Genomic DNA, 27,315 nt, shown 5'->3' with positions numbered 1-27,315 from the left:
GATGGTTGTATATCAGGAAGCAGGGCATGGGGTGGAGCACTCAGTACCATGATTTGTTTCAGGACAGGTATGGGTGCAGGTTGGGGATGTTATGCTGATGCTTGTGAACGTGGGTGCCCAGCAGCCAGGAAGGATGTAGCTGTGCAGGTGCACCAGTCTGTAGGGCATAAGCCTGGTATGCGCTAGTCTAAGGCATGGGGCTTTTTGTGCACATGTGTAGAGCTGTGGCAGCAAGTTGGCATTATGCCTTCATGGACTGGGGGCAGATGTGATGTGGCTGTAGGTTGGTACTTTCTCAGAATTGAGAAGTGGGGCTGAGGGGTGTGCACATGCATAGTTGTAGGACTGCTGTAAAGTGCTGAATGACGTGATTGGGGGCTCGTGTGCATTTGTGGGCCTGGAAGTGCTGTAAATGGATGCACTGAGCTCAGGGAGGGCGGGGTGAGGCTGTGTGACACTATGGGTGGGGAGCAGGGGTAGTCTAGCTATGAAGGTTAGTGCCCACAACCTTTATGCGTTGGCAACAGCCTGCAGGGAACAGGGAGGGGGAGCTAGTGTTTGGGAGGGGTTCAGGAAAGGTGGGTTGGACTACACTTGGGGTGGGGGTGTGGGGCAGGTATGTGCACTGGGGGCTGGTGGGGTGGAGGTGCCTAGAGTGCAGGGAATGAGATTGGGTGATGGGGTTCAGGTGCATGGGGTGTGGGGTGAGTCGCTGGTCACGGTGCTGTGCCGGTGAGGGTAGTGCGCCCAAGGAACGCAGCATAGTTTACTTCTTAGTCCCGTTTTCTCGTCCTTGCACTCCCAGAGGCTCCGTGCATCTGCGCCAGGCTCTAGCTTTCTCTCTCTCAGTTCCTTGGCCTCTGCAATCAGGACTGCCGCATGTGGTGCAGAAGTTTCTCCCAGGTCAGCCGCACTCCCAAATTGCCGCCTCAGTTACCCTCCTGTCCCTTCTGTAGTTTTTCCATGGAGCACAGCTAATCTCAAGTTACTCTAGTCGGTCATCATAATGACAGTTTTATTTCCTCCTTTCCAGTATGTATGCTTTTTATTTCCTTTTCTTGTGTTTTACTAGCCAGAACTTTCAGTACTGTGTTGAATAGGAGTACTGAGCGAGGATATCTTTGCTTTTCATCTCATAATTTGCTGAGAGTTTTTTTTTTAATCATAAATAGGTGTTGGGCTTTGTCGTGCTTTTTCCTGTTTAATTGAAATGATCATAAGATTTTTCCTCTTTAGTCTGTTGAAGTCAAGGATTACATTGATTAATTTTCAGATATTCAACCAACCTTAGCTTATGAGGTTGAACTTAAATGTAAGGGAATGGATAGAAGTGAAGGCAGTTGATAGTAGGTCTATAAGTATTATTGCCATATTAAAGGTGGACATGATTGAAAGGGGTTGTATGGAGCTATATCCCACTGATTAACACTAAAAATATAAATAAGTGTTTTCATGAACTACTTCAAAGGTGTAAATCTTGTACAAAGAGTAAATAATATTGGGGTATGGGGGGAAACTACTATTGCATGTGAAGGCATCAACAGTACCACAACAATATCAGGGGTAAAAAATTGAGGTGGGGGAGGGAGGACAAGAGTTTAGGGGACGTCTGGATTTTCTGTTTGGTAGGAGTGTATTTATTGCTTATTTTTCTCTTGGGAGCAATGAAAATTATCTAAAATTGAGAGTGTTGTTGAGTATGTAGCTGAGGATAATGTTAGACAAGGATGCTGTTGACTTTGGATATTATACATGATACCAATGGATGGAGGTGGCAGAAAAATATATTGAACTGAGAAGTAGAATGGTGAATGGTGGTATATACATATGATCAGATACCTTGCTGCTGCAGAAAGGAACAAAGTTGTGAAGCATGCAACAATGTGAATGAACCTAAGGGACATTATGTGATGCAAATAAGCCAGAAACAAAAGAGCAAATATTTAATGGTCACATTTAGAAAGTAACTATAAGAAAATTGGGGCCAGGATTGTAAGCATTTATAGCAGTCACATTTAGTCCAGAGCTGCAATTGCTTTTCTCGATTTTGAGAGTCTGTGCTATATATGTATAACTTGGTATTTCCCTGGAACTTTGGGTACCTGTGTGATACTCAAGACTTAGAGTAGGAGTTCTGCAGGTGTGAAAGGCAGCATTGCCACATATAACAGCTGGAAAAGAGATCAGGTTTCAATTAGAGATAAGAATGAAACCAATCGGGTTGAGATTAGGATAAATCAGAATTCAGGGGTAAGGAGGACATTGTCTGTACTTTAGAACTTCACCTACTCTGTGAGATCAAAGGAAGAGAGGTTTATTTTGTCCAAAACCTAAATTTTCTATAGGTCATAATCTAACTTAACCTGTTTGGATAGATCATTTAAACAACCCAAACACATGGAGCCCAAAGTGGGAGTAAGGGCTTATAATTTAAATGCCCAGATATATCCAAAGTATGCTGAACCGATAATAAAAAAGTATTGGTAAAATCCCTTGAGAGATGGGACAGGATATATGGAACTATTAAACTTTACCACTGGACAACCCCCAGATACTGTCTGAAACATTAGGGACTCCCAAGTTAATAGGCCAAGCCTTTGATCTTGAGACTTGAGACTTGCTCCTGGGAAGCTTATTTATGTAGCAGAGATACTAAGCCTACCCATAGTTATGCCTGAGTTACTTCTGAGGGATCTCTTTTGTTGCTCAGATGTGGCCTCTCTCTCTAAGCCCAATTATGCAAGTGAGATCATTACCCTCCCCCTTGTGTGGGACATGACATCAAGGTGTGAGTCTCCCTGGCAACATGGGACATAATCCCAGGGATGAGCCTGGCCCTGGCACTGTGAGATCAACAATTCCTTCTTCCCCAAAAGGGGGAAAAGAATTATAACAAAATGAGGTATCAATGACTAGCGGTTCAGGTAGAATTAAGATACTATTCTGGAGGCTGCTCTTTTGCAAGCTTCAGCTACATATTGCTATTTACCATGGTTTGCCAAACCCCAACTGAAACTGTTCCTTCCAACCTGAAAGAACACCTAGAGCTCTATCTGAGATTCTACAAAGGTTCCATGTACTATGATTACTTTCCAGAAACCCACAACCTCCAGATGGGTTACTAGGCCAGTTAAGACCTGAAACCTAGAGGGACCAGCCTTTCCAGAACATCAGTTAGTTCCATTCCCCTATCCCCTTTTATCATCAGCCCTTTCCAGTGTGAGAAAGTAAGAATGGGCATAGCCCAGATACCCCTAAAGATTGGGAGAAAGCTCAAAGGAGAAGGTAGAGTTATAACAGAGAAAATAGGATTTAACAAATGAGTATGACTGCTGAATATCTATATTGATATTTCTTGTAGTTGCCAGAATCTTGGAGCAGCTAAAAAGAAGAACTTAAAATTGTGGAACTGTGACCCATACCAAACTCTGAAATCTGTTCTATAACTTATTGTCATGGTATGATTTGAAATTTATTCCTTTTTTGTATGTATGTTATTTTTCACAATAAAAAAATTAATTAAAATAAATATTCAACCAGCCTTGCATACCTGGAATTTATCCTTTTAAGTTGTGGTGTATAATTCTTTTTATACATTGTCAGATTCAACTTGCTAATATTTTGGTGAGGATTTTTGTATCTGTGCTTGAGAAAAATATTGGTGCAGTTTCCCTTCCTTGTTATACCTTTATCTGCTTGTGGAATTAAAGTAGTGGCTGATCTTACAGAATGAATGAAGAAGTGTTTGCTCTGATTCTATTTTCTGTCAGAGATTGTGAAGAATTGGTATAATTGGTTCTTAAATGTTTGGTAGACTTCATTGGTGAAACTATGTGGACCTGGTAGGTTTTTTTGGAAGGTTATTAATGGGTTATAGGCATTACTTAATAAAGCTATATTTGTGAAAATTTTAATTTACAAAAGAATGCAGTTAATTATTGTCTCTTCAGTATAAATATATATATATTTTAAGTTTACTGTAAATTCTAGTTCATCATCAGTTTTGCTGTGGCTCCTTTGCCCTTACTCAAAGACTTAGTCTAGCACCAGATTTTTTAAATGCAGTGTTAGTCATATATATTCACATACCATTTAATCATCCAAAGTGTACAATCAGTGGTTCACTGTATCAGCATATAGCTGTGCATTCATCACAATTGATTTTTGAACAGTTTCATTACTCCACAAAGAAAATAAGAATAAAATTAAAAATAAAAGAAACACCCAAATATCCCATACCCCCCATCCTCCCCTCCCCTATAATTTATTTATTTTTTGTATTCTATGTTCTTACTCATCTGTCCATACATTGAATAAAGGGAGCGTCAATTACAAGGTTTTTAAAATCACACGGTCACACCATAGAAGCTCTATAGTTTTACAGTCATCTTTAAGGATCAAGGCCATAGGATTACAGTTCAACAGTATCAGGTATTTCTCTCTAGCTACTAAGTGCATCAAAAGCTGAAAAGGGTTATCTCTGTACTGTGTAATAATAAACCTCCAGTATGACCTCTCAGCTCTATTTGAAAATCTGTCAGCCACTGAAACTTTATTTTGTTTGATTTCTCTTCCTCCTTTTGGTCAACAAGTCTTTCTCACTCCCACATTGCCCAGGCCAGGCTCATCTCTGGGAGTCATGTCCCATGTTGCCAAGGAGATTATAGCCCTGGGAGTCATGTCCCATGTGGGGGTGGGGACAATGAGTTCACTTGTGGAGTTGGCTTAAAGACAGAGACTACAACTGAGCAGCAGAAGGGATTCTCTGCAGGTGACTCTTAGGTGTAATCATAAGTTTAGCTTTTCCTTTGCAGGAATAAGTTTCACAGGGGCAAGCTCCAATATCGAGGGCCTGCCCCATCAACTTAGCAGTCCCCAGTGCTTGTGGGAATATCAGTGGGGAAGCTAGATATTTCCACCTTTCTCCAAGTCCCTCAAGGGGACTTTGCAAATACTTTTTTATCTTCTGTCCAAATTGCTCTGGATTGCATTGGGACATCACACTAAACTGTACTCACCAACGAGATCTCACTCCCTAATCAAGGTTCCATGTAATTACGGTAGCACCAAATGTATTTTTATTTTTTCCTTTTGCATGGGCAGGCACCAGAAATCAAACCTGGGTCTCCAGCATGGCAGGTAAGAACTCTACCTGCTGAGCCACCGTGGCCAGCCCAGCACCAGATCTTTGACAGAAGTAGAGTCTGCCCTTTTTGCTTCTTAATTTGGATAATTGAGCTCTGTTAGGCAATGTGAGGATTCTACTTTATCTGGACTTTCATTGTCATCCATCAGTATTTACTTTCCTCTGTTCTTAAAAAATCCATCATCGACAAAAAACTGTGTGCAACGTGAGTAGCCGACCACGTGGGTGCCGGAGTGAGCAAACGAAGAGCCGGCTGCGGACGTGACCCGGACCCAGGCCCCAGCGGAACTCTAGCTGCGCCGTGGCATCACGCACACACTCAGTGCCGCAAGCCGCTCATATAACGGATTGAACTTCAAGCTGAATTATAAAGAAATATTTTCATTGAAGTTTGTGCTCGTAGTTTGCAAACCAGTCTAAAAAAATATTTGGATTTGGACTGCATTTTGAAATTCATCTTTGCTTACAATGCCACCAGCAATTGGAGGTCCAGTTGGATATACACCCCCAGATGGAGGCTGGGGATGTGCAGTGGTAGTTGGTGCTTTCATTTCCATTGGCTTCTCTTACGCATTTCCCAAATCTATCACTGTGTTCTTCAAAGAAATTGAAGGTATATTCAATGCCACCACCAGCGAAGTATCATGGATATTCTCTATCATGTTAGCTGTCATGTATGGTGGAGGCCCTATCAGCAGTGTCTTGGTGAATAAATATGGCAGCCACCCAATCATGATTGCTGGTGGCTGCTTGTCAGGCTGTGGCTTGATTGCAGCTTCCTTCTGTAACACTGTACAGGAACTTTACTTGTGTGTTGGAGTCATTGGAGGCCTTGGACTTGCCTTCAACTTGAATCCAGCTCTGACCATGATTGGCAAGTATTTCTACAAGAGAAGACCACTGACAAATGGACTGGCTATGGCAGGCAGCCCTGTGTTCCTCTCTACCCTGGCCCCCCTCAACCAGGCTTTCTTTGGTATCTTTGGCTGGAGAGGAAGCTTCCTAATTCTTGGGGGTTTACTACTAAACTGCTGTGTAGCTGGATCCCTGATACGACCAATAGGGCCCAAGGCAAGCAAGGCAGGAAAAAATAGGTCTAAAGGATTCCCTAAGGAAGCTGGAAAATATGATGCAAGGAAAGGTGCAGGTGATGCAAATACAGATCTTATTGGAGGAAACCCCAAAGAGAAGAAACAATCAGTGTTCCAAACAATTAACAAATTCCTGGACTTATCCCTGTTCCGCCATAGAGGCTTTTTGCTATACCTCTCTGGTAATGTGCTTATGTTTTTTGGACTGTTTACACCTTTAGTCTTTCTTAGTAATTATGGCAAGAGTCAGCATTTCTCTAGTGAAAAGTCAGCCTTCCTTCTATCCATTCTGGCTTTTGCTGACATGGTAGCCAGACCTTCCATGGGTCTTGTAGCCAACACAAAGTGGATAAGACCTCGAGTTCAGTATTTTTTTGCAGCTTCTATTATTGCAAATGGAGCGTGTCATATGCTAGCACCTTTATCTACAAGCTATGTTGGGTTCTGTATCTATGCAGGAGTCTTTGGATTTGCATTTGGGTGGCTCAGCTCGGTATTATTTGAAACACTGATGGACCTTGTTGGACCCGAGATTCTCCAGCGCTGTGGGATTGGTGACCATTGTGGAATGCTGTCCTGTCCTCCTGGGGCCACCACTTTTAGGTCGTCTCAATGACATTTATGGAAACTACAAATGCACATACTGGGCATGTGGCGTAATCCTTATTGTCGCAGGTATCTATCTCTTCATTGGCATGTGCCCTTCCAGCTGAGAGAGAAGCACTGACTGTGTTTGCCATGTGCCTTCTTACTTGAGAGAGAAACCCTGAACTTCATCGGCCTTCCTGAACCAAGGTATCGCTCCCTGGGTGGGTGCCTTTGATTGGACATTTCTGTAGATTTGTTTTAATTGGGACATTTTCTCGACCTTAGAACTGCAAAGTAGCAACTCATTAAATTCCCCTTGTTAAAAGCCATTCCATTTCTGGTATATTGCATTCCAGCAGCTAGCAATCTAGAACAAGTGCTTTGAGAACTATTGCTTTTTTATTTCTTTGCTTTGTATATATGTTGTACTATACAATAAAAAAGTTAAAAAAAAAAAAGAAATACAAACACTCATTCCACCCATTTACAAACAACACTTTGAATTATATCCCACTAAACTGTTCCTTTATATGTAATTTTGATCTGTCAAGTTTACTTATTCCTTATCTCTCTTCTCCATTCTGCTGTTGAGCTCCTCCATTAAATTTATTTGGTCATTGTATTTTTCACTTCTAAAATTTCTGTTTGGTCCATCTTTATCCGTTTTATTTCTTAGCTGAGACTCTTTCTGTACAGTTGCCCTTACTTGGAGCTTTTTTAAAATAGCTGCTTTAAAGTCTCTGATAACATCAACATCTGTGTTGACAGTGTTGGCATCTGTTGCTTGTCTTTGTATGAGTGAATTAAATTTTCCTTGTTCTTAAACTGAGTAATTTTGGATTGTATCCTGGATACTTTGAATATTATGATATTCTGGGTCTTGTTTAAGTCCTTCAGTGAGTGTTAATATTTTGTTTTAGCTGGAATTTGAGCAGGTTTGGCTTCAAGTTGCAGAATTGGACCAGCTTTCTGACTGTTGTGGCTTTATCAGTTCAGTTTTTAAAGCCTTTGCAATGTTTTTGGGTCCTTCCTAAATGTGTACCACCAGTTGAGCTTCCTGGGCCCTGGATGATGGTCCATCCTGCAGGTGAACTCTCAGTGTTTGGTATGCTGTTTAAGGTCAGGTCCATGCAGGCACAGCTTTTTGCTCAAACTTCACTTGGGTTTGTTTTTTTTAAAAATTCATTTATATGGGGACTTCCTGGAAGATGGCGGCTTAGTAAGACACGCGGATCTTAGTTTCTTCTCCAGGACACCTACTAGGGGAGTAGAAACGATACAGAAAGCGCCCAAAGCCACAACAGAGATAAAAAAGACAGCGTACCCCATCCTGGAACGGCTGGCTGGCTGAGAGAAGCAGCTCGGGTGAGATCGCTGAGGCGCGCGGGCCTTACCGGGCGGGGTGGCAAGCGGCCGGAGTTACTCCCTTCCCCCTTCCCGGGCCGGCTGGGAGAATTGGAGAGGTGGTCCCCTGAAACCAAGGCGGCTGGCACCCACACCACGCGCACCCCCGGACCAACTGAGAGAATTGGATCGGAAACCCCCAGACTGCGGAGAACGGTGACGGGTGCGGGAGGCCCCTTCCAAACCCGTGACTCCCGGGGAACGTGCACTCTCTCGGGCGGGCCGCTGCCGCTGGCGCCCTCCCGCCACGCTTGTTGCCCAGGGCCGACTAGGAAATTCGGACGGGCTCTTTCCCTGGCTGCGGCGACCAGCAACCCTCCCTGCGTTCGGACCCCGGGCTGGCTCAAGCCGCTTCAGCTAGCGAACCCCCAGGACGGCGAGAGTTTTCCAAAGTTTAAGGTCCCACAGCACCTTTTACTGGTGGGACCCGCAGACAAACGTGTGCCACGAGCGCCACCTACTGGGCAGGATAAGAAAAACAGAACCCAGAGATTTCACAGAAAAATCTTCCAAACTTTTGGATCCAATACCCAGGGAAATCTGTCTAAATGCGCAGACGCCAACAGAAGATAACGGATCACGCTCAAATAATTGAAAATATGGCCCAGTCAAAGGAACAAACCAATAGTTCAAATGAGATACAGGAGCTGAGACAACTAATGCTAAATATACGAACAGAAATGGAAAACCTCTTCAAAAATGAAATCGATAAATTGAGGGAGGACATGAAGAAGACATGGGCTGAACATAAAGAAGAAATAGAAAAACTGAAAAAGCAAATCACAGAACTTATGGAAGTGAAGGACAAAGTAGAAAAGATAGAAAAAACAATGGATACCTACAATGATAGATTCAAAGAGACAGAAGATAGAATTAGTGATTTGGAGGATGGAACATCTGAATTCCAAAAAGAAACAGAAACTATCGGGAAAAGAATGGAAAAATTTGAACAGGGTATCAGGGAACTCAAGGACAATATGAACCGCACAAATATACGTGTTGTGGGTGTCCCAGAAGGAGAAGAGAAGGGAAAAGGAGGAGAAAAACTAATGGAAGAAATTTTCACTGAAAATTTCCCGACTCTTATGAAAGACCTAAAATTACAGATCCAAGAAGTGCAGCGCACCCCAAAGAGATTAGACCCAAATAGGCGTTCTCCAAGACACTTACTAGTTAGAATGTCAGAGGTCAAAGAGAAAGAGAGGATCTTGAAAGCAGCAAGAGAAAAACAATCCATCACATACAAGGGAAACCCAATAAGACTATGTGTAGATTTCTCAGCAGAAACCATGGAAGCTAGAAGACAGTGGGATGATATATTTAAATTACTAAAAGAGAAAAACTGCCAACCAAGACTCCTATATCCAGCAAAATTGTCCTTCAAAAATGAGGGAGAAATTAAAACATTCTCAGACAAAAAGTCACTGAGAGAATTTGTGACCAAGAGACCAGCTCTGCAAGAAATACTAAAGGGAGCACTAGAGTCAGAACCAAAAAGACAGAAGAGAGAGGTATGGAGAAGAGTGTAGAAAGAAGGAAAGTCAGATATGATATATATATAATACAAAAGCCAAAATGGCAGAGGAAAATATTATCCAAACAGTAATAACACTAAATGTTAATGGATTGAATTCCCCAATCAAAAGACATAGATTGGCAGAATGGATTAAAAAACAGGATCCTTCTATATGCTGTCTACAGGAAACACATCTTAGACCCAAAGATAAACATAGGTTGAAAGTGAAAGGTTGGGAAAAGATATTTCATGCAAATAACAACCAGAAAATAGCAGGAGTGGCTATACTAATATCCAACAAGTTAGACTTCAAATGTAAAACAGTTAAAAGAGACAAAGAAGGACACTATATACTAATAAAAGGAACAATTAAACAAGAAGACATAACAATCATAAATATTTATGCACCGAACCAGAATGCCCCAAAATACGTGAGGAATACACTGCAAACACTGAAAAGGGAAATAGACACAAATACCATAATAGTTCGAGACTTCAATTCCCCACTCTCATCAATGGACAGAACATCTAGACAGAGGATCAATAAAGAAATAGAGAATCTGAATATTACTATAAAGGAGCTAGACTTAACAGACATTTATAGGACATTACACCCCACAACAGCAGGATACACCTTTTTCGCAAGTGCTCATGGATCATTCTCAAAGATAGACCATATGCTGGGTCACAAAGCAAGTCTTAACAAATTTAAAAAGATTGAAATCATACACAACACTTTCTCGGATCATAAAGGAATGAAGTTGGAAATCAATAATAGGCGGAGTGCCAGAAAATTCACAAATACGTGGAGGCTCAACAACACACTCTTAAACAACGAGTGGGTCAAAGAAGAAATTGCAAGAGAAATTAGTAAATACCTCGAGGCAAATGAAAGTGAAAACACAACATATCAAAACTTATGGGATGCAGCAAAGGCAGTGCTAAGAGGGAAATTTATTGCCCTAAATGCCTATATCAGAAAAGAAGAAAAGGCAAAAATGCAGGAATTAACTGTTCAATTGGAAGAACTGGAGAAAGAACAGCAAACTAATCCCAAAGCAAGCAAAAGGAAAGAAATAACAAAGATCAGAGCAGAAATAAATGAAATTGAAAATATGAAAACAGTAGAGAAAATCAATAAGACCAGAAGTTGGTTCTATGAGAAAATCAATAAGATTGATGGGCCCCTATCAAGATTGACAAAAAGAAGAAGAGAGAGGATGCAAATAAATAAGATCAGAAATGGAAGAGGAGACATAACTACTGACCTCACAGAAATAAAGGAGGTAATAACAGGATACTATGAACAACTTTACGCTAATAAATACAACAATTTAGAGGAAATGGACGGGTTCCTGGAAAGACATGAACAACCAACTTTGACTCAAGAAGACATAGATGACCTCAACAAACCAATCACAAGTAAAGAAATTGAATTAGTCATTCAAAAGCTTCCTAAAAAGAAAAGTCCAGGACCAGATGGCTTCACATGTGAATTCTACCAAACGTTCCAGAAAGAATTAGTACCAATTCTCTTCAAACTCTTCAAAAAAATCGAAGTGGAGGGAAAACTACCAATTCATTCTATGAAGCCAACATCACCCTCATACCAAAACCAGGCAAAGATATTACAAAAAAAGAAAACTACAGACCAATCTCTCTAATGAATACAGATGCAAAAATCCTCAATAAAATTCTAGCAAATCGTATCCAACAACACATTAAAAGAATTATACATCATGACCAAGTAGGATTCATCCCAGGTATGCAAGGATGGTTCAACATAAGAAAATCAATTAATGTAATACACCATATCAACAAATCAAAGCAGAAAAATCACATGATCATCTCAATTGATGCAGAGAAGGCATTCGACAAGATTCAACATCCTTTCCTGTTGAAAACACTTCAAAAGATAGGAATACAAGGGAACTTCCTTAAAATGATAGAGGGAATATATGAAAAACCCACAGCTAATATCATCCTCAATGGGGAAAAATTGAAAACTTTCCCCCTAAGATCAGGAACAAGACAAGGATGTCCACTATCACCACTATTATTCAACATTGTGTTGGAGGTTCTAGCCAGAGCAATTAGACAAGAAAAAGAAATACAAGGCATCAAAATTGGAAAGGAAGAAGCAAAACTATCACTGTTTGCAGATGATATGATACTATACGTCGAAAACCCGGAAAAATCCACAACAAAACTACTAGAGCTAATAAATGAGTACAGCAAAGTAGCAGGTTACAAGATCAACATTCAAAAATCTGTAGCATTTCTATACACTAGTAATGAACAAGCTGAGGGGGAAATCAAGAAACGAATCCCATTTACAATTGCAACTAAAAGAATAAAATACCTAGGAATAAATTTAACTAAAGAGACAAAAAACCTATATAAAGAAAACTACAAAAAACTGCTAAAAGAAATCACAGAAGACCTAAATAGATGGAAGGGCATACCGTGTTCATGGATTGGAAGACTAAATATAGTTAAGATGTCAATCCTACCTAAATTGATTTACAGATTCAATGCAATACCAATCAAAATCCCAACAACTTATTTTTCAGAAATAGAAAAACCAATAAGCAAATTTATCTGGAAGGGCAGGGTGCCCCGAATTGCTAAAAACATCTTGAGGAAAAAAAACGAAGCTGGAGGTCTTGCGCTGCCTGACTTTAAGGCATATTATGAAGCCACAGTGGTCAAAACAGCATGGTATTGGCATAAAGATAGATATATCGACCAATGGAATCGAATAGAGTGCTCAGATATAGACCCTCTCATCTATGGACATTTGATCTTTGATAAGGCAGTCAAGCCAAGTCACCTGGGACAGAACAGTCTCTTCAATAAATGGTGCCTAGAGAACTGGATATCCATATGCAAAAGAATGAAAGAAGACCCATCTCTCACACCCTATACAAAAGTTAACTCAGAATGGATCAAAGATCTAAACATTAGGTCTAAGACCATAAAACAGTTAGAGGAAAATGTTGGGAGATATCTTATGGATCTTACAACTGGAGGCGGTTTTATGGACCTTAAACCTAAAGCAAGAGCACTGAAGAAGGAAATAAATAAATGGGAACTCCTCAAAATTAAACACTTTTGTGCATCAAAGAACTTCATCAAGAAAGTAGAAAGACAGTCTTCACAATGGGAGACAATATTTGGAAATGATATATCAGATAAAGGTCTAGTATCCAGAATTTATAAAGAGATTGTTCATCTCAACAACAAAAAGACAGCCAATCCAGTTACAAAATGGGAAAAAGACTTGAACAGACACCTCTCAGAAGAGGATATACGGATGGCCAAGAGGCACATGAAGAGATGCTCAATGTCCCTGGCCATTAGAGAAATGCAAATCAAAACCACAATGAGATATCATCTCACACCCACCAGAATGGCCATTATCAACAAAACAGAAAATGACAAGTGCTGGAGAGGATGCGGAGAAAGAGGCACACTTATCCACTGTTGGTGGGAATGTCAAAGGGTGCAACCACTGTGGAAGGCAGTTTGGCGGTTCCTCAAAAAGCTGAATATAGAACTGCCATACGACCCAGCAATACCATTGCTAGGTATCTACTCAAAGGACTTAAGGGCAAAGACACAAACGGACATTTGCACACCAATGTTTATAGCAGCGTTATTTACAATTGCAAAGAGATGGAAACAGCCAAAATCTCCATCAACAGAAGAGTGGCTAAACAAACTGTGGTATATACATACGATGGAATATTATGCAGCTTTAAGACAAGATAAACTTATGAACCATGTAATAACATGGATGGACCTAGAGAATATTATGCTGAGTGAATCCAGCCAAAAACTAAAGGACAAATACTGTATGGTCCCACTGATGTGAACGGACATTCGAGAATAAACTTGAAATATGTCATTGGTAACAGAGTTCAGCAGGAGTTAGAAACAGGGTAAGACAATGGGTAATTGAAGCTGAAGGGATACAGACTGTGCAACAGGACTAGATACAAAAACTCAAAAATGGACAGCACAATAATACCTAATTGTAAAGTAATCATGTTAAAACACTGAATGAAGCTGCATCTGAGCTATAGGTTTTTGTTTTGTTTTGTGTTGTTTTGTTTTGATTTTACTATTATTACTTTTATTTTTTTCTCTATATTAACATTCTATATCTTTTTCGGTTATGTTGCTAGTTCTTCTAAACCAATGCAAATGCACTAAGAAATGATGATCATGCATCTATGTGATGATGTTAAGAATTAATGATTGCATGTGTAGAATGGTATGATCTCTAAATGTTGGGTTAATTTCTTTTTTTCCGTTAATTAAAAAAAAAAAAAAAAAAGAGAAGGGATAATTGGAGATGAAGGGATACAGACTGTACAACGGGACTGGATATAAAAACTCAGAAATGGACAGCACAATACTACCCAATTGTAATGCAATTATGTTAAAACACTGAATGAAGCTGCATGTGAGGTATAGGTTTTTTGTTTTTGTTTTTTTTGTTTTTTTTTTCTTTCTATTATTGGTTTAATTCTTATTCTGTTGTCTTTTTATTTCTTTTTCTAAATCGATGCAAATGTACTAAGAAATGATGAATATGCAACTATGTGATGTTATTAAGAATTACTGATTGTACATGTAGATTGGAATGATTTCTAATTGTTTTGTTAATTCTTTTTTTAATTAATAAAAAAAAACAGAAAAAAAAATTCATTTATATTTCTGGAATAATTGAACGTACTACTGGCCAAATACTTAAGCTGGTGTTGGTTATATAATAATACACTGCAGCCTAAAGCATCTTTCATGGTAGATATTTTGATAAATTCATCATTACTTTTATTTGTAATCAGGTGATTTGAAATAATTTAGAATGGCCCTGTCAGCTGAAATATTGGTGTCTCAGATTTGTCCCTCTCTGAAAATCCATGATGTGAATAACTGAGCTAAATTTTCATTTCACCTTTTTTGCATGAGTCTTGCTTGTTGCAGGTTTCCATTTCTAGAATTTAAATTTCCTCTTGGTCCATCAGGTTGTGTCTTAGAATGAAATATAATTCTTGGTGCTGAATTTATAGATTTCTGTAACATAAATGGACCATCAATGTTGTGTACAAAATCATTGCCACAGTTCATTCAGGGTAGGTTTCAAGAAGAAACCAGTATCGAGTTGTGAGTTGTTCCACTGATGTGTTGACTTTTCTTGTTAGAACTAAATGGCAAATAACATAAAGAACATGGATAACATAATATAACATCATAACATAAAAAACCCTTAATTGTTTAGTATTGTTACTTGAAGGAGAACCTATGTCCCTCTGATTTAACTGAGTAGTAGTCATGTATATATGATACCAGTTCTTTAAAATTTGGAGACTTTTGATGGCATAGTTTGTGGGTCTTTTTTTTTCTTTAATAAAAAGCTTTCCATGACTGATAAAAATATGTATTTTCTATGGTTGGGAGTAGGGTCCTATATTAATTAAATCAAGATTGATAATTGTGTTTTACAGATATTCTGTATCCCTATATATGTACATTTTAATATCCCTATAATTTTTTGTTTGCCTTCCTGGTAGAGATGTGCTGAAATCTCCCACCACATCACGGTGGATATTCCTGTTCCTGCCTATATCTAGTTTAATCAAATTTTGCTTTAGATATTTTGAGAATTTTTGTGATTTAGAATTGTTATATGTCTGTGGTGATTTGAACCTTTTATCTTTACTTAGTAATTTGTCTTAAGCTCTTTTTGATGTTGATATAGGTACCCAATTTTCTTTTGATTTGTATTTGCCATCCTTTTATTTTCTAGCATTCTTTGTTCTTAATGTTTTAGGTAAATCTCTATGTATGTGATGTATATCTGATTTTATTTTTTTAATCCAATCTGGCAGTAGCTGTCTTTTAACTTGTGTGTTTATCCATTTACATGTATTTTGATTGCTGATATATTTTAACCTAGTCTCCCTTTTTAATTTAATGTTTTCTATTTGTTCTGCCTTTTCTAATGCTGTTTTGTTTCTCCGTAGTTGCCTTCTGTTGGATGGGGTTTTTAATTCTGTTTTTTTTTTCCTTCTCATTTTATTTTATTTTTTTCCTCTCTGTTGGTTTTGGGATTATAAACTCTATTTTTGTTCTTTTAGTGGTTATGTTTTAAACCATGTATATATGCCATCGAGGTTTATTATTATTTTAATTTACCCCTTTGAACCATGGAACACTTTGTTGTTTTTTTTTTGCATGGGCAGGCACTGGGAATTGAACCTGGGTCTCTGGTATGGCAGGCAAGAAAATTTGCCAGCTGAGCCACCATTGCCCACCTATGAACACTTTTAATGTCCCCCATCCTTTACCCAAGGTATGCCTTTTTTTTTTTTTTTTTTTTAATTAGAGAAGTTGTGAGTTTACACAAAAATCATGCATAAAATACAGGGTTCTAATATCCTATTACTAACACCTGGCATTAGTGTGAAACATTTGTTACAATTGGTGAAAACGCATTTTTATAATTGTACGACTAACTGTAGTTCAAGGTTTAATTTCGGGTTCACTGTTTGTGTTATGAAGTACCATGGATTTTTTTTTTTTAATTTTATTCTAGTACCATACATACAACCTAAAATTTCCCTTTTTAATCAAATTTAAATATATAATTCAGTGCAGTCGATTACATTCACGATGTTGTGCTACCATTACCACCATCCATTACCAAAATTTTTCCATCATCCCAAAAAGAAACTGTACATTTTAATAATTAACTTCCTATTCCCTACCTCCACTGGTCCCTGGTAACCTGTATTTTAGAATATGACTCTTTGAGTGTGCTTTTTCTAATTATTTCATATCAGTGAGATCATACAATATTTGTCCTTTTGTGTCTGGCTTATTTCACACAAACTGATGTCTTCAAGGTTCATCTGTGCTGTCACATGTATCAGATCTTCATTCTTTATTAATGCTGAGTAATATTCCATTGTGTGTGTATATGTATATACTAAATTTTGTTTATGTATTCGTTGTTTGTTGGACACTTGGGTTGCTTCCATCTTTTGGCAATTGTGACTAATACTACTAGGAACATCATTGTGAAAATATCTGTTTGAGTCCCTGCTTTCAGTTCTTTGGGGGTTTATGCCTAATAGTGGGATTGCTGGGTCCCTCTGTTAGGCATATAGAATTAAATATAATTCTACACTTAACTTTCCGAGTTTCCTTCACTATCTTTCATTGCAGCTGCACCATCTTACATTACTACCAAAAATGAATGTGTTCCTGTCTCTCTACATCCTCTCCAATAATTGTAGTTTTACATTTTTTAGTAGTAGCTGTTCTAGTGGTTGTGAAATGGTATCTCATTGTGGTTTTGATTTGCATTTCCCTAATGACTGTTGATGTTGAGCAACTTTTCATGTACCATTTGGCCATTTAATATCTTCTTTGGAGAAATGTTAACCATGTCTTTTGCCCATTTTTTAAATTGGGTTTTTTGTCTTTTTGTTGTTGAGTTGAAAGCTTTCTTTATATATCCTTGATATTAAGCTCTTATCAGATATGTGATTTCCAAATAATTTCTCCATTGTGTAAGTTGTATTTTTACTTTCATGAGAAAGTCCTTTGATACATAGAAGTTTTAATTTTGATGGGGTCTCACTTATCTAGTTTTTCTTTTGTTGCTTGTGCTTTTGGTGTATAACCTAAGAAACCATTGCCTAGCACAAGGTCCTGAAGAAGCTTCTGTATGTTTTCTTCTAGGAGTTTTATTATTCTAGCTCTTATACTTAGGTCTTTGATCCATTTTGAGTTGGTTTTTGTAAGGTAGGGATTCACCTTCATTCTTTTGCAAATAGAGATCCAGTTCCTCCAGCACTATTTTTGTTAAAGAGACTGTTCTTTCCCAGTTAAGTGGTCTTTGCCCCTTATCAAAAATCAGTTGGTCATACATGTGAAGGTTGATTTCTTAGCTTTCAGTTAGATTTCATTGGTCTGTTTATCTGTCCTTGTACTAGTGCCATGCTGTTTTGATTACTGTGACTTGTAATAAGTTTGATAAACAAGAGATGTGTCCTCCAATTTCATTCTTTTCCCATATGGCTTTGGCTATTCAGAGCCCCTTACCCTTCCATATAAATTTGATGACTGGCCTTTCCATTTCTGCAAAGAAGGTTGAAATTTTTATTGCTGTTATGTGGAATCTGTAAATCACATTGCGTACACTTTGCATCTTAATGATACTTAGTCTTCCAATCCATGAAGATGAAATGCCTTCCGTTTATTTAAATCTTTGATTTCTTTTAGCACTGTTTTATAGTTTTCTGTGCAGAAGTCTTTTATATCCTTGGTTAGATTTATTCCTAGATATTTAATTCTTTTAGTTGCTGTTATAAATAGAATATTTTTCTTGATTTATCCTTCTGATTGTCCATTGCTTTTGTACAGAAACATTACTGACTTTTGGGTGTTGATCTTATACCCCACCACATTGGAGAATTAATTTATTAGCTCAAGGAACTTTGTTGTGGATTTCCCATACATAAGATCATGTCATCTGCTATTAGGTGAAGTTTTACTTCTTCCTTTCCAACTTTGATACCTTCTATTTCTTTTTCTTGCTCAGTTGCTCTGACAAGAATTTCAGTGCAATGTGTAATAATAGTGGTGGCAGTGGGCATCCTTGTCTTGTTCCAATCTTAGAGGAAGTCTTTTAGTCTTTCTGGGTTTTCCATGTATGTTCTTTGTCATGTTGAAGTTTTCTTCTTTTCCTGTTTTCTAATGGTTTTTATCAAGAAGGGGTGCTGAATTTTGTCAAATACCTTTTCTACCTCAATTGGGATGATCATATGGGTTTTTTTTTTCCTTCATTCTGTTAATGTGGTCTGTTATATTAACTGATTTTTCTTATGCTCAGTCAGCCTTGCATATCTGGGATAAATCTCACTTGATCATGGTGTATAATTCTTTTAATGTGCTCTTGTATTCATTTTTGCTAGTATTTTGTTGAGAATTTTAGCATCTTTTATAAGGAATATCAATCTTTAATTTTCTTTCCTTGTGCTTTCTTTACCTGGCCTTGAGAATGAATTAGGGGGTGTTCTCTCCTCTTCAGTTTTTTGGAAGATTTGAAGAGGATGAGTGTTAATTCTTCTTGGAATGTTCGGTAAAGTTTCTCTGTGAAGCCATCTGGTCTTGGGCTTTTCTTTGTTGAGAGGTTTTTGATTACTGATTTAATCTCTTTACTAGTTATTAGATTGTTGAGGTCTTTTATTTCTTCTTGAGTCAGTGTAGGTAGTTTGTGTTTATCTAGGAATTTGTCCTTTTCATCAAGATTATCTAATGGGTTGCTATATAATTTTTCCAAGTACACTTTTATAGTTCTTTCTATTTCTGTAGGATTGGTTATAATGTCCCTCCTTATTTCTGATTTTCACTGTGTCTTTTTTCTTCATCAGTCTAACTAAAAGTTTGTCAATTTTACTGACCTTTTCAAAGAACCAACTTTTGGTCTTGTCGATTTTCTATTACTGTTTTTGTTTCTTAATTTTCTGTTTTCATTATGTCTGCCCTAATCTTTTATTTATTTATTTTAACATTTGTTCCCCCATTATTTATTTTTATTCCATATGTTCTACTCGTCTGTTGACAAGGTAGATAAAAGGAGCACCAGACACAAGGTTTTCACAATCACACAATCACATTGTGAAAGTTATATCATTATTCAGTCATCATCAAGAAACATGGCTACTGGAACACAGCTCTACATTTTCAGGCAGTTCCCGCCAGCCTCTCCACTACATCTTGAATAAAAAGGTGATGTCTACTTAATGCATAAGAATAACCTCCAGGATAACCTCTTGACTGTTTGGAATCTCTCAGCCACTGACACTTTGTCTCATTTCCCTCTTCCCCCTTTTGGTCGAGAAGGTTTTCTCAATCCCTTGATGCTGAGTCTCATCTCATTCTGGGGTTTTTCTCAGTTCGTTGATGCTGAGTTTCAACTCATTCCAGGATTTCTGTCCCACGTTGCCAGAAGGTCCACACCCCTGGGAGTCATGTCCCACGTAGACGGGGAGGGTGGTGAGTCTGCTTGCTGTGTTGGCTGGAGAGAGAGGCCACATCTGAGCAACCAAAGAGGCTCTCTTGGGGGCGACTCTTAGGCCTAAATTTTAAGTAGACTTGACCTATCCTTTGTGGGGTTAAGTTTCGTATGAACAAACCCCAAGACTGGGGGCTCAGCTTATAGTTTTGGTTGTCCACACTGCTTGTGAGGATATCAGGAATTCGACTTGGGGAAGTTCTCACCACCTGTTCTCACCATTCCCCGAAGGGGGCTTTGCAAATACTTTTCCACTTACTGATGGAATCACTCTGGGATTCATCGGGGCATCACTCTGGACAAACCAACAAAATCTCATGTCCTACCTGAGATTCCAAGTACTTATGGTGTTCAATCAAACTATGTATATAAGTTATATTAGGAAATGCACTAGTCAAAATATAAATTTTGTACCACATAAACATTTTTTGCTTTAGTCTCACACATAATTTTTATTGTATTTTACAAAGGTTATGTCATAGACCATTTTAAGAAGACTGCTATAGAGTGATCCACCTTCTGGATTTGACTGAATCCTTTCTTTGGATTCATTTAAGTTATTCCTCTATGCCTGAATTTCCAATGCAGTTAGATCTAAAAGCTTGATTAGATTCAAGTTCAGTTTTTTAAGATAGAAATACTTTATAAGTGATGCTGTATCCTCTATATGAAGAACAAAATGTTTTGTTCTTGTTTTGTTAACACATGTTTTGTTCACATTTATTGATGTTGAAATTGATCAGTGGATTCAGATGTGTTGGCCTGATCCTACCATTATAAAGTCCCCCATCAACCTTTCATCTTTTAACATCCATTGATAGCCATTGCCTAGTCCATTTATCGTCTTAGAGACTACAAAAAGATGATTTTCAAAATTGTAATATCCTTCAGCATTTAGCTGGAATTCTTATCTAAAGAGGAACTTTCCCTCCGTTACTTTTTGTTATCCTAAAGTATTTTTGTAAATGAAGGACAGAATAAATTCTTGGCTCTTTTCCTTCATTTATCAATTTTTAGAATAATGCTTTAATGAATGCCCTGTTAGCCCTCCAGTGCGTGATACATTTTGCTTTTGTTTTTAATATCACCATGCTCTCTGAGTTTTGTGTCTATTTGGTAGGTGTTTGATCCTTTGCCATTTCATTTATTTTATGTTCACATTGTCCCGTTTAAGCCAGGTGGGAGTCCCTACAAGTTGGCTCCTGTATCCTTTTAATATTTTTCCATTTGTCATTGGTGGCTTCCTTCAAAGTGTCCCAGGCTCATCTTGTAGAATTACTTCCCCAGACCAGAGGTTCATCAACTTTACTCATCTTTTCATAAAATAATTTTTGGTTTTCCTGCTTCTCTTTTGTTTCTGCTTATTTTCTATTTCTTTAATTTCTGCCCTTGGCTTAGCTTACTGGTTTTCAATGTTTCTTCTTTTCTAAAGCATAAACATCTAAGGCTCTCAGCATCCCTTAAAGTACCACTTCTTTTGAATCCCAGCAGTGGTTATATGCAATATATCTTTATTTGTATGTAGTGCATTTAATTTTACAATATATATGTAGTATTTATCATTATTTTTAGATATCCATGAATTCTTTGACCCATGAGTTATTTAGATAAACATTTAAAATTTTCTAATAGCTTATATGTGCAATTGTTAGATTGTTGGTTTTCATGTCCTTTCTATACATATAGGGGCAATTTCCCTAACTAAATTGTGGATTCTTCAAAGCAGGACTTTTAATTTTATTTCTGTCTCTTCCCTGACTACATTCCTTAGCATACTGTAGATGGCATAATATTTATGTGTTAAAATAACTAAATTAAACATCATACTTTTGTATTTTCTAGGCATATAAGAATTAAATTCTGAATAAATCTACAATTAGGATGGACAGTTATTTTAAAGCAGCAGTCAGTGACTTGGACAAACTTCTTGATGATTTTGAACAGAACCCAGGTCTGTTGATTTTCTATTTTTGCTCCTAATGACTTAAAATATCTGTGATTCAGTTTTCTCAGACATGGAATGCTTATAGCAAAATTGTTTTCAATTTTGGTCATATTGTTATAATCTGTAAAGGTTCACTTATTTTCATTATAATGTATTAGTTTATTCTCATATTGAATGGAACTGATAGCCAGAAATGAAGTAAGGAAACTAAGTTTCTCTCCATATACAAGTTTCACTATAAGAAAGACCTTTAAAGTCAGCATATGAACAAACCAAAAAAACAGTTTGAAAGTTCTCTGTAAGCTGATGTTTCATTACTGAGAGATCATATTTCCTTCATGTTATAATGAGGACCAGGAACCTGGAGGGCATAATAAAGATATTTGATTGTTTTTCAGCTCTTCCGTAGTCTATTTTTTTTTAATAGTTGCAACTAAATTATTTTGAGTGGAATCACTTCATGACATCCACATTCAAAAGTAAAAACCAAGGAATATTTTAAAAATATATAAAAATAGTTTGGAGGATTATTACCAATTAGCAAAAGGTAATCTATTTATGGTCCCCAAAAAAGTTTACCTAGTTTAGAAGTCTTAGAAAACATAGCACATTTATGTTAATTGTATTTGATTTGGCTCTACTTAATAACATTGTATCTCTATTTTAATTAGATAAACAAGATTATCTCCAAGATGTAAAAGGTGCCTATGATTCTAATAACTGCTCAGTTTCTTCAGAATTGGCTTCCTCACAACTAACTTCACTGCTACCAAAAGATCAACAATGCATTAAAAGTTGTGCCTCATCAGAAATGTGCCATGAAACAAATCAGATTGCCCTGAATGAAGAAACTCTTGAGGGACTAACTTCTGTACAAAATGAAAAAAATGTAACAGGACTTGATCTTCTTTCTTCTGTAGATGGTAGTACTTCAGATGAAATCCAGCCTTTATGTATGGGACGATGTAGTAAACCAATCTGTGATCTGATAAGTGACATGGGTAACTTAGTTCATGTAACTAATGGTGAAGAAGATATTAAAAAATTATTGCCAGATGATTTTAAGTCTAGTACAGATTCTTTAATTGGGTTGGATTTGCCTTTAGTGTCAGATACTCCTTGTGTTTCTTCAACAAACCACAGTGGTGATATTGTCAGAGAGGAACAGACCAATGTCAACTTTGAATTACAAAATAAAGAAATCGGCGGAGCAAAAGAATTGGATGTAAAAATAGATAAAACTCTTTCAGATTCATGTAATTACAACGGAACAGAAAATTTAAAGGATAAAAAGATCTCTAATCAGTTAGAACCAGTTGTTGATTTTAACATACCATCTGCTTTGACTCAACAAAGTTCCAAATGGTTTGATGCCAAAGACAATCTACAACACAAGAACCAGCCTCGTGAATTATTAAAGGATGATGGCTGTTTGGTGGAAGAGTGGGTAGATATTGCAACAGTTAGAGCTGCCACAGAATGTTTAGAAGAAAGAGGCAGTATTAGTGCTCTGCCTTGTAATCTTCCAAAAAATGAAGATTTATGCTTAAATGATTCAGATTCAAGAGATGAAAATGTCAAGTTACCTGACTTTTCTTTTCAAGAAGATAAGACTACTTTATTTATGAAACAATCTACAAAAGAAGACTCAAGAAATTTAGATCTTAAAGATAATAATGTGCGTCAAGACTCCTCTTCAGCTTCGCATGTTTCCAGTGAAGATGTGCAGTCCCCGTTGTCCTGTCTTCCAATGTCGGCGTCTGTGTGGGGATCATTAATCGAAAGTAAAGCACATGATGATTGTTCACCTCAGAATGGACATATTCAAGATGCAGTGACTGTGCAGGAAGAAATACAAAAGAGTATTATTCTGGATGGGGAATCTTTCATGGACACTGATTTTTTGAAACAGGAAAAATGTAAAAATAAACTTTTTCAGCCATTAATTGAAAAGATGGAAGATAGAAAGGGAGATCCTGAGCAGACAGTAATCAGATTTGAATCTCTGGATGACACCAGTTCTGCAGTCACAGAATTTAAAATGGAGCTTTCTGGCACAACTGCCTTGGAGTCTCCTGATTGTTGTGAAGGTCTTACTTTTCCAGGCAGTGATATCAATGGGCAAGACTTAGATTACTTTAATATAGATGAAAGCATGAAAAGTGGCACACTGATTAGTGATGCTGAACTTGATGCCTTTCTGACAGAACAGTATCTTCAGACCACTACCGTAAAGTCTTTTGAAGAAACTGTAAATGACTCAAAATCTCAGATGAATCAGATGGATATTAAAGACCCAGATGATGACAATGTTAGTAACATTTATTTCACTGCTGAAGCAGGAGCTACTGGGGAGAGTCCTGGTATTAATATGACTTGTGGAACAGTTGATGAACAAAATACAACAGAAAATGGTGACCTTTCTTTAGGGGATAAGAGCACAATTCCAGTTGAACAGGGGTTACCTAGCAGTATGTCTGAGATTACAAATGAATTATCAGTCTCTGATATTAACAGTCAATCTGTTCATGTTGGAGGGGCCAGACCTAAGCAATTGGTTAGCCTTCCATCAAGACCAAAGAGTTCAAAGGAATTGAATAAGCCGGATATTCCAAATATGTCTGAAAGTGAACCCAGTGTAATAGATAACACAGTCCCGTCCCTTTGTACTACAGATTCTACAGCTGATCCTCAAGGTGGCTTCAACTCTAATTACATTGATATAGAAAGTAATTTTGAAATTGGATCCAATTTTGTAAGTTTAAATGAAGACTCTCTTTCTTTACCTGAAAAGGAAGGCTTGGTTTTGGGGCAGAAACAACCTCCTTGGGTCCCTGATTCAGAAGCTCCAAACTGTATGAACTGCCAAGTCAAATTTACTTTTACAAAACGGCGACACCACTGCCGAGCATGTGGGAAAGTAAGTTACAAAAATCTGTCTTTTTATTCTTTTGGACATTTTTAATGAAAGCTAATGTGACAAATAGCTGATTAAGAAGATGATTAAAAGATACAGTTAGTTTAAAATCAATGTTTGTCACCTACCAGTGACAAACTTAGAAATTTGTAAAGCACTGTCATTCTATAGATTGCTGTTTGATTTGAATAAATGTTATATCGTCAGGGTTGTTTCAAGGGTATTTCTCAATGACTAATTTTCAAAACATTTAAAAGTCTGTGTCTTTATCTCTCTAACATTTGATATTCAAAAATCAGATGTTCAAAACTCAATTAAATCCCCTTTTGTTCTCTAATACTTCAAGACTATTCTGTGCAACTAGTGCTGTGGTTGGTCCCCTGGGAAACACTGATGTTGGTCTCATTTGTGCTTCACTAACTGAGTTAACCATCCATAAACTCTAAGAGTTACCTATAGAAATAATATTGCATTTTGATTTAGCATTTTTCAGTTATATGTTGGCCTCAGATCAACCCTACTCTCTTTTAGTAAAATAACATTCTCCTTTTAAAGTTTGAAATAAAGAACTACAGAAAGCTTTTTAAATATAAACTTTTTCATTAAAGAAAACTTTTATTCTCCTTTCTGATTAACATAGAATGGTTGTAAAGGAATTCTCCTGGTTGGAAATACAGTTTTAAATTGCAGAAACTTCACTGAAGTGAAGAATAAATAGATAAATACATTCATACCTATGATGGTGGTAATTAGGAAAACTATATAATAAGGAAAATGTTTTTTGGTTTATAAGGTTTTTTTTACTTACCCCTTGGGTTCCAGTAGGTATATGTATACTTGAAATAAAAACAGATATGTTATTTTATTTTTTGTAGGTATTTTGTGGTGTCTGTTGTAATAGAAAGTGTAAACTACAGTATTTAGAAAAGGAAGCAAGAGTATGTGTAGTCTGTTATGAGACCATTACTAAGGGTGAGTATTAACCTGATCTATTTCTTCCAATAATTGAGCATATCTTAAAAACAACTGAATTATGACAAAGATAAACTTCTTTATTTTCTTAAGGCAAGGACCTAGTGTTGACTTATCTGGCTTAGGTGGGACATCTCAAAGCTTGGTTTCTCTTCTTTTTGTTCCATTCTCACAATTAATCCTACCAGTCTGGAAAGGAAGCATTCAGTTTCTGGAGTGGCAGTCCATTAACTTTTAACAGGTACCAAGTCCCCAAATCCTACAATCCACCTGCCTCTTTGTTTTTGCCATTATCATTGACATCCTCATCATCTTAAAATAAACATTTATAGAATACCTACCTATAAATAGTAGTCATTGTTATATATAAATAGCACAAGACTAGATCATAGTTTCCACCCTTTAAAAAATAACCTAAATTCAAGTAAAAGATAGAGTAATAGTGCTTATGATTTTATAAATAAATTCATAGGACTGCCACACTTTTTGCACATTTTTGTCTCATATTTTTTCCCCTCCTCAATTTTAGAATTTTATGTATGTGCATTTCCCGTTGATTCTCTGGCTCCCTGACTAGCTACCATGATCAGCAGTTGTCTTGGTGGTCTTATTTGAGTTATCGTGGTTTTGTGTACGTGGCTTTTTATTTGTTGATTTGTTTGTTTTTTATGTCAAATACATGTTTATTTTGTGTACTTCTTGGCATTTTCAAAGATTTGTTGGTAGTTTAATTCCCAGCAAATATTACTTCAGACTTTTTAACACAAGATTTAGGCAGTAGCTCAGGTACTGCTTCCTGTTAGCCAGGAGAATAAATACCTGATAATAATTTGTTTTTCTCTTTTGAACGAAGATAAATTTTTTCAGCAGTTCTCCCAAAAGCTCTGATGTGAGTCTGTTAGCCGGAGGTAAGCTACTTTACTCCCTGCTGTTGACCTCTGCTCTGGAAGATAAAAGAGTATAAATCTTTTTATATTTATTTATTACCACTGTTGTTCAAAAAGAGATTAGTTTAGGTGCTTATAGTTTGGTTTTTCTTGTCTTGTATCAATAGCTTAGAAGATCTGACTACTGATACTGTTAGCCAAGGCAGTCTGCCAGAGTTCAGAAATATTAGCGCAAGCTCCCTCATAATTATTTTTCCGACTTCTAAAAAAATAAAACAGCCATGAAAATTTGAAACATTGTTTGAATTGACAGGTCAGATTTTTGGTTGGGTGTTAAGACGTGCTCTGACTATAAATAAGGCTCAGGAGAGGAGAAGATACATCATTGAAGAGACTCAGTAGGGCACTGAAATCAGGCTGTGGTTAATCAGAGAATATGTTTTGAATGGTATTAATTAATAAAAATTTTAAATATGTTAATTTTATTTATTCTGTTCTTTTATATCTTATAGCATTTAGTTTGATTTATGGTACTATTTACTACATTATATGCCACAAGAAAATATAAGTAACTTACTTTAATATCAGATTTGGAGTTAAAAATGGTAAAAGTGATTATTTAAAATAATGTAGTTAAAATATCTTATTAAGAGGAGAAAGTTCAAAATTTGTGAAATTGCTTCTGCAAAGAACTAGAAGTAAAAGTTTGAATAGAGATTATAAATAATGAGAAAGTTGTGTTGAGACACTATG

General features: G+C 37.1%; 1 protein-coding gene and 1 pseudogene across 7 annotated transcripts in view; both read left to right on the top strand.

Annotated features, from left to right (window-relative positions):
* ZFYVE16 (zinc finger FYVE-type containing 16) overlaps positions 1–27,315 on the top strand; it is a 121,367-nt gene that overhangs the window by 45,382 nt on the left and 48,670 nt on the right. For 5 of the 7 annotated variants that reach the window (XM_077139309.1, XM_077139306.1, XM_077139303.1 and 2 more), the window contains 3 exons: positions 21,684–21,792; positions 22,458–24,706; positions 25,579–25,675. In XM_077139309.1, the coding sequence (XP_076995424.1) occupies positions 21,723–21,792; positions 22,458–24,706; positions 25,579–25,675 (2,416 nt within the window). In that variant the 5' untranslated portion in view covers positions 21,684–21,722. Of the gene's footprint in view, positions 1–6,959; positions 7,047–21,683; positions 21,793–22,457; positions 24,707–25,578; positions 25,676–27,315 lie in introns of those variants that run through there. The other 2 variants (XM_077139307.1, XM_077139308.1) reach the window with 2 other exon arrangements.
* LOC143665639 (monocarboxylate transporter 1 pseudogene) lies at positions 668–7,029 on the top strand (annotated as a pseudogene).

Source organism: Tamandua tetradactyla, chromosome 21 (genome assembly GCF_023851605.1).
Source record: "Tamandua tetradactyla isolate mTamTet1 chromosome 21, mTamTet1.pri, whole genome shotgun sequence".
Lineage (NCBI taxonomy): Eukaryota > Metazoa > Chordata > Mammalia > Pilosa > Myrmecophagidae > Tamandua > Tamandua tetradactyla.
Note: the sequence above shows the minus strand (reverse complement) of the source record. Positions and strands in the feature narration are given on the sequence as shown.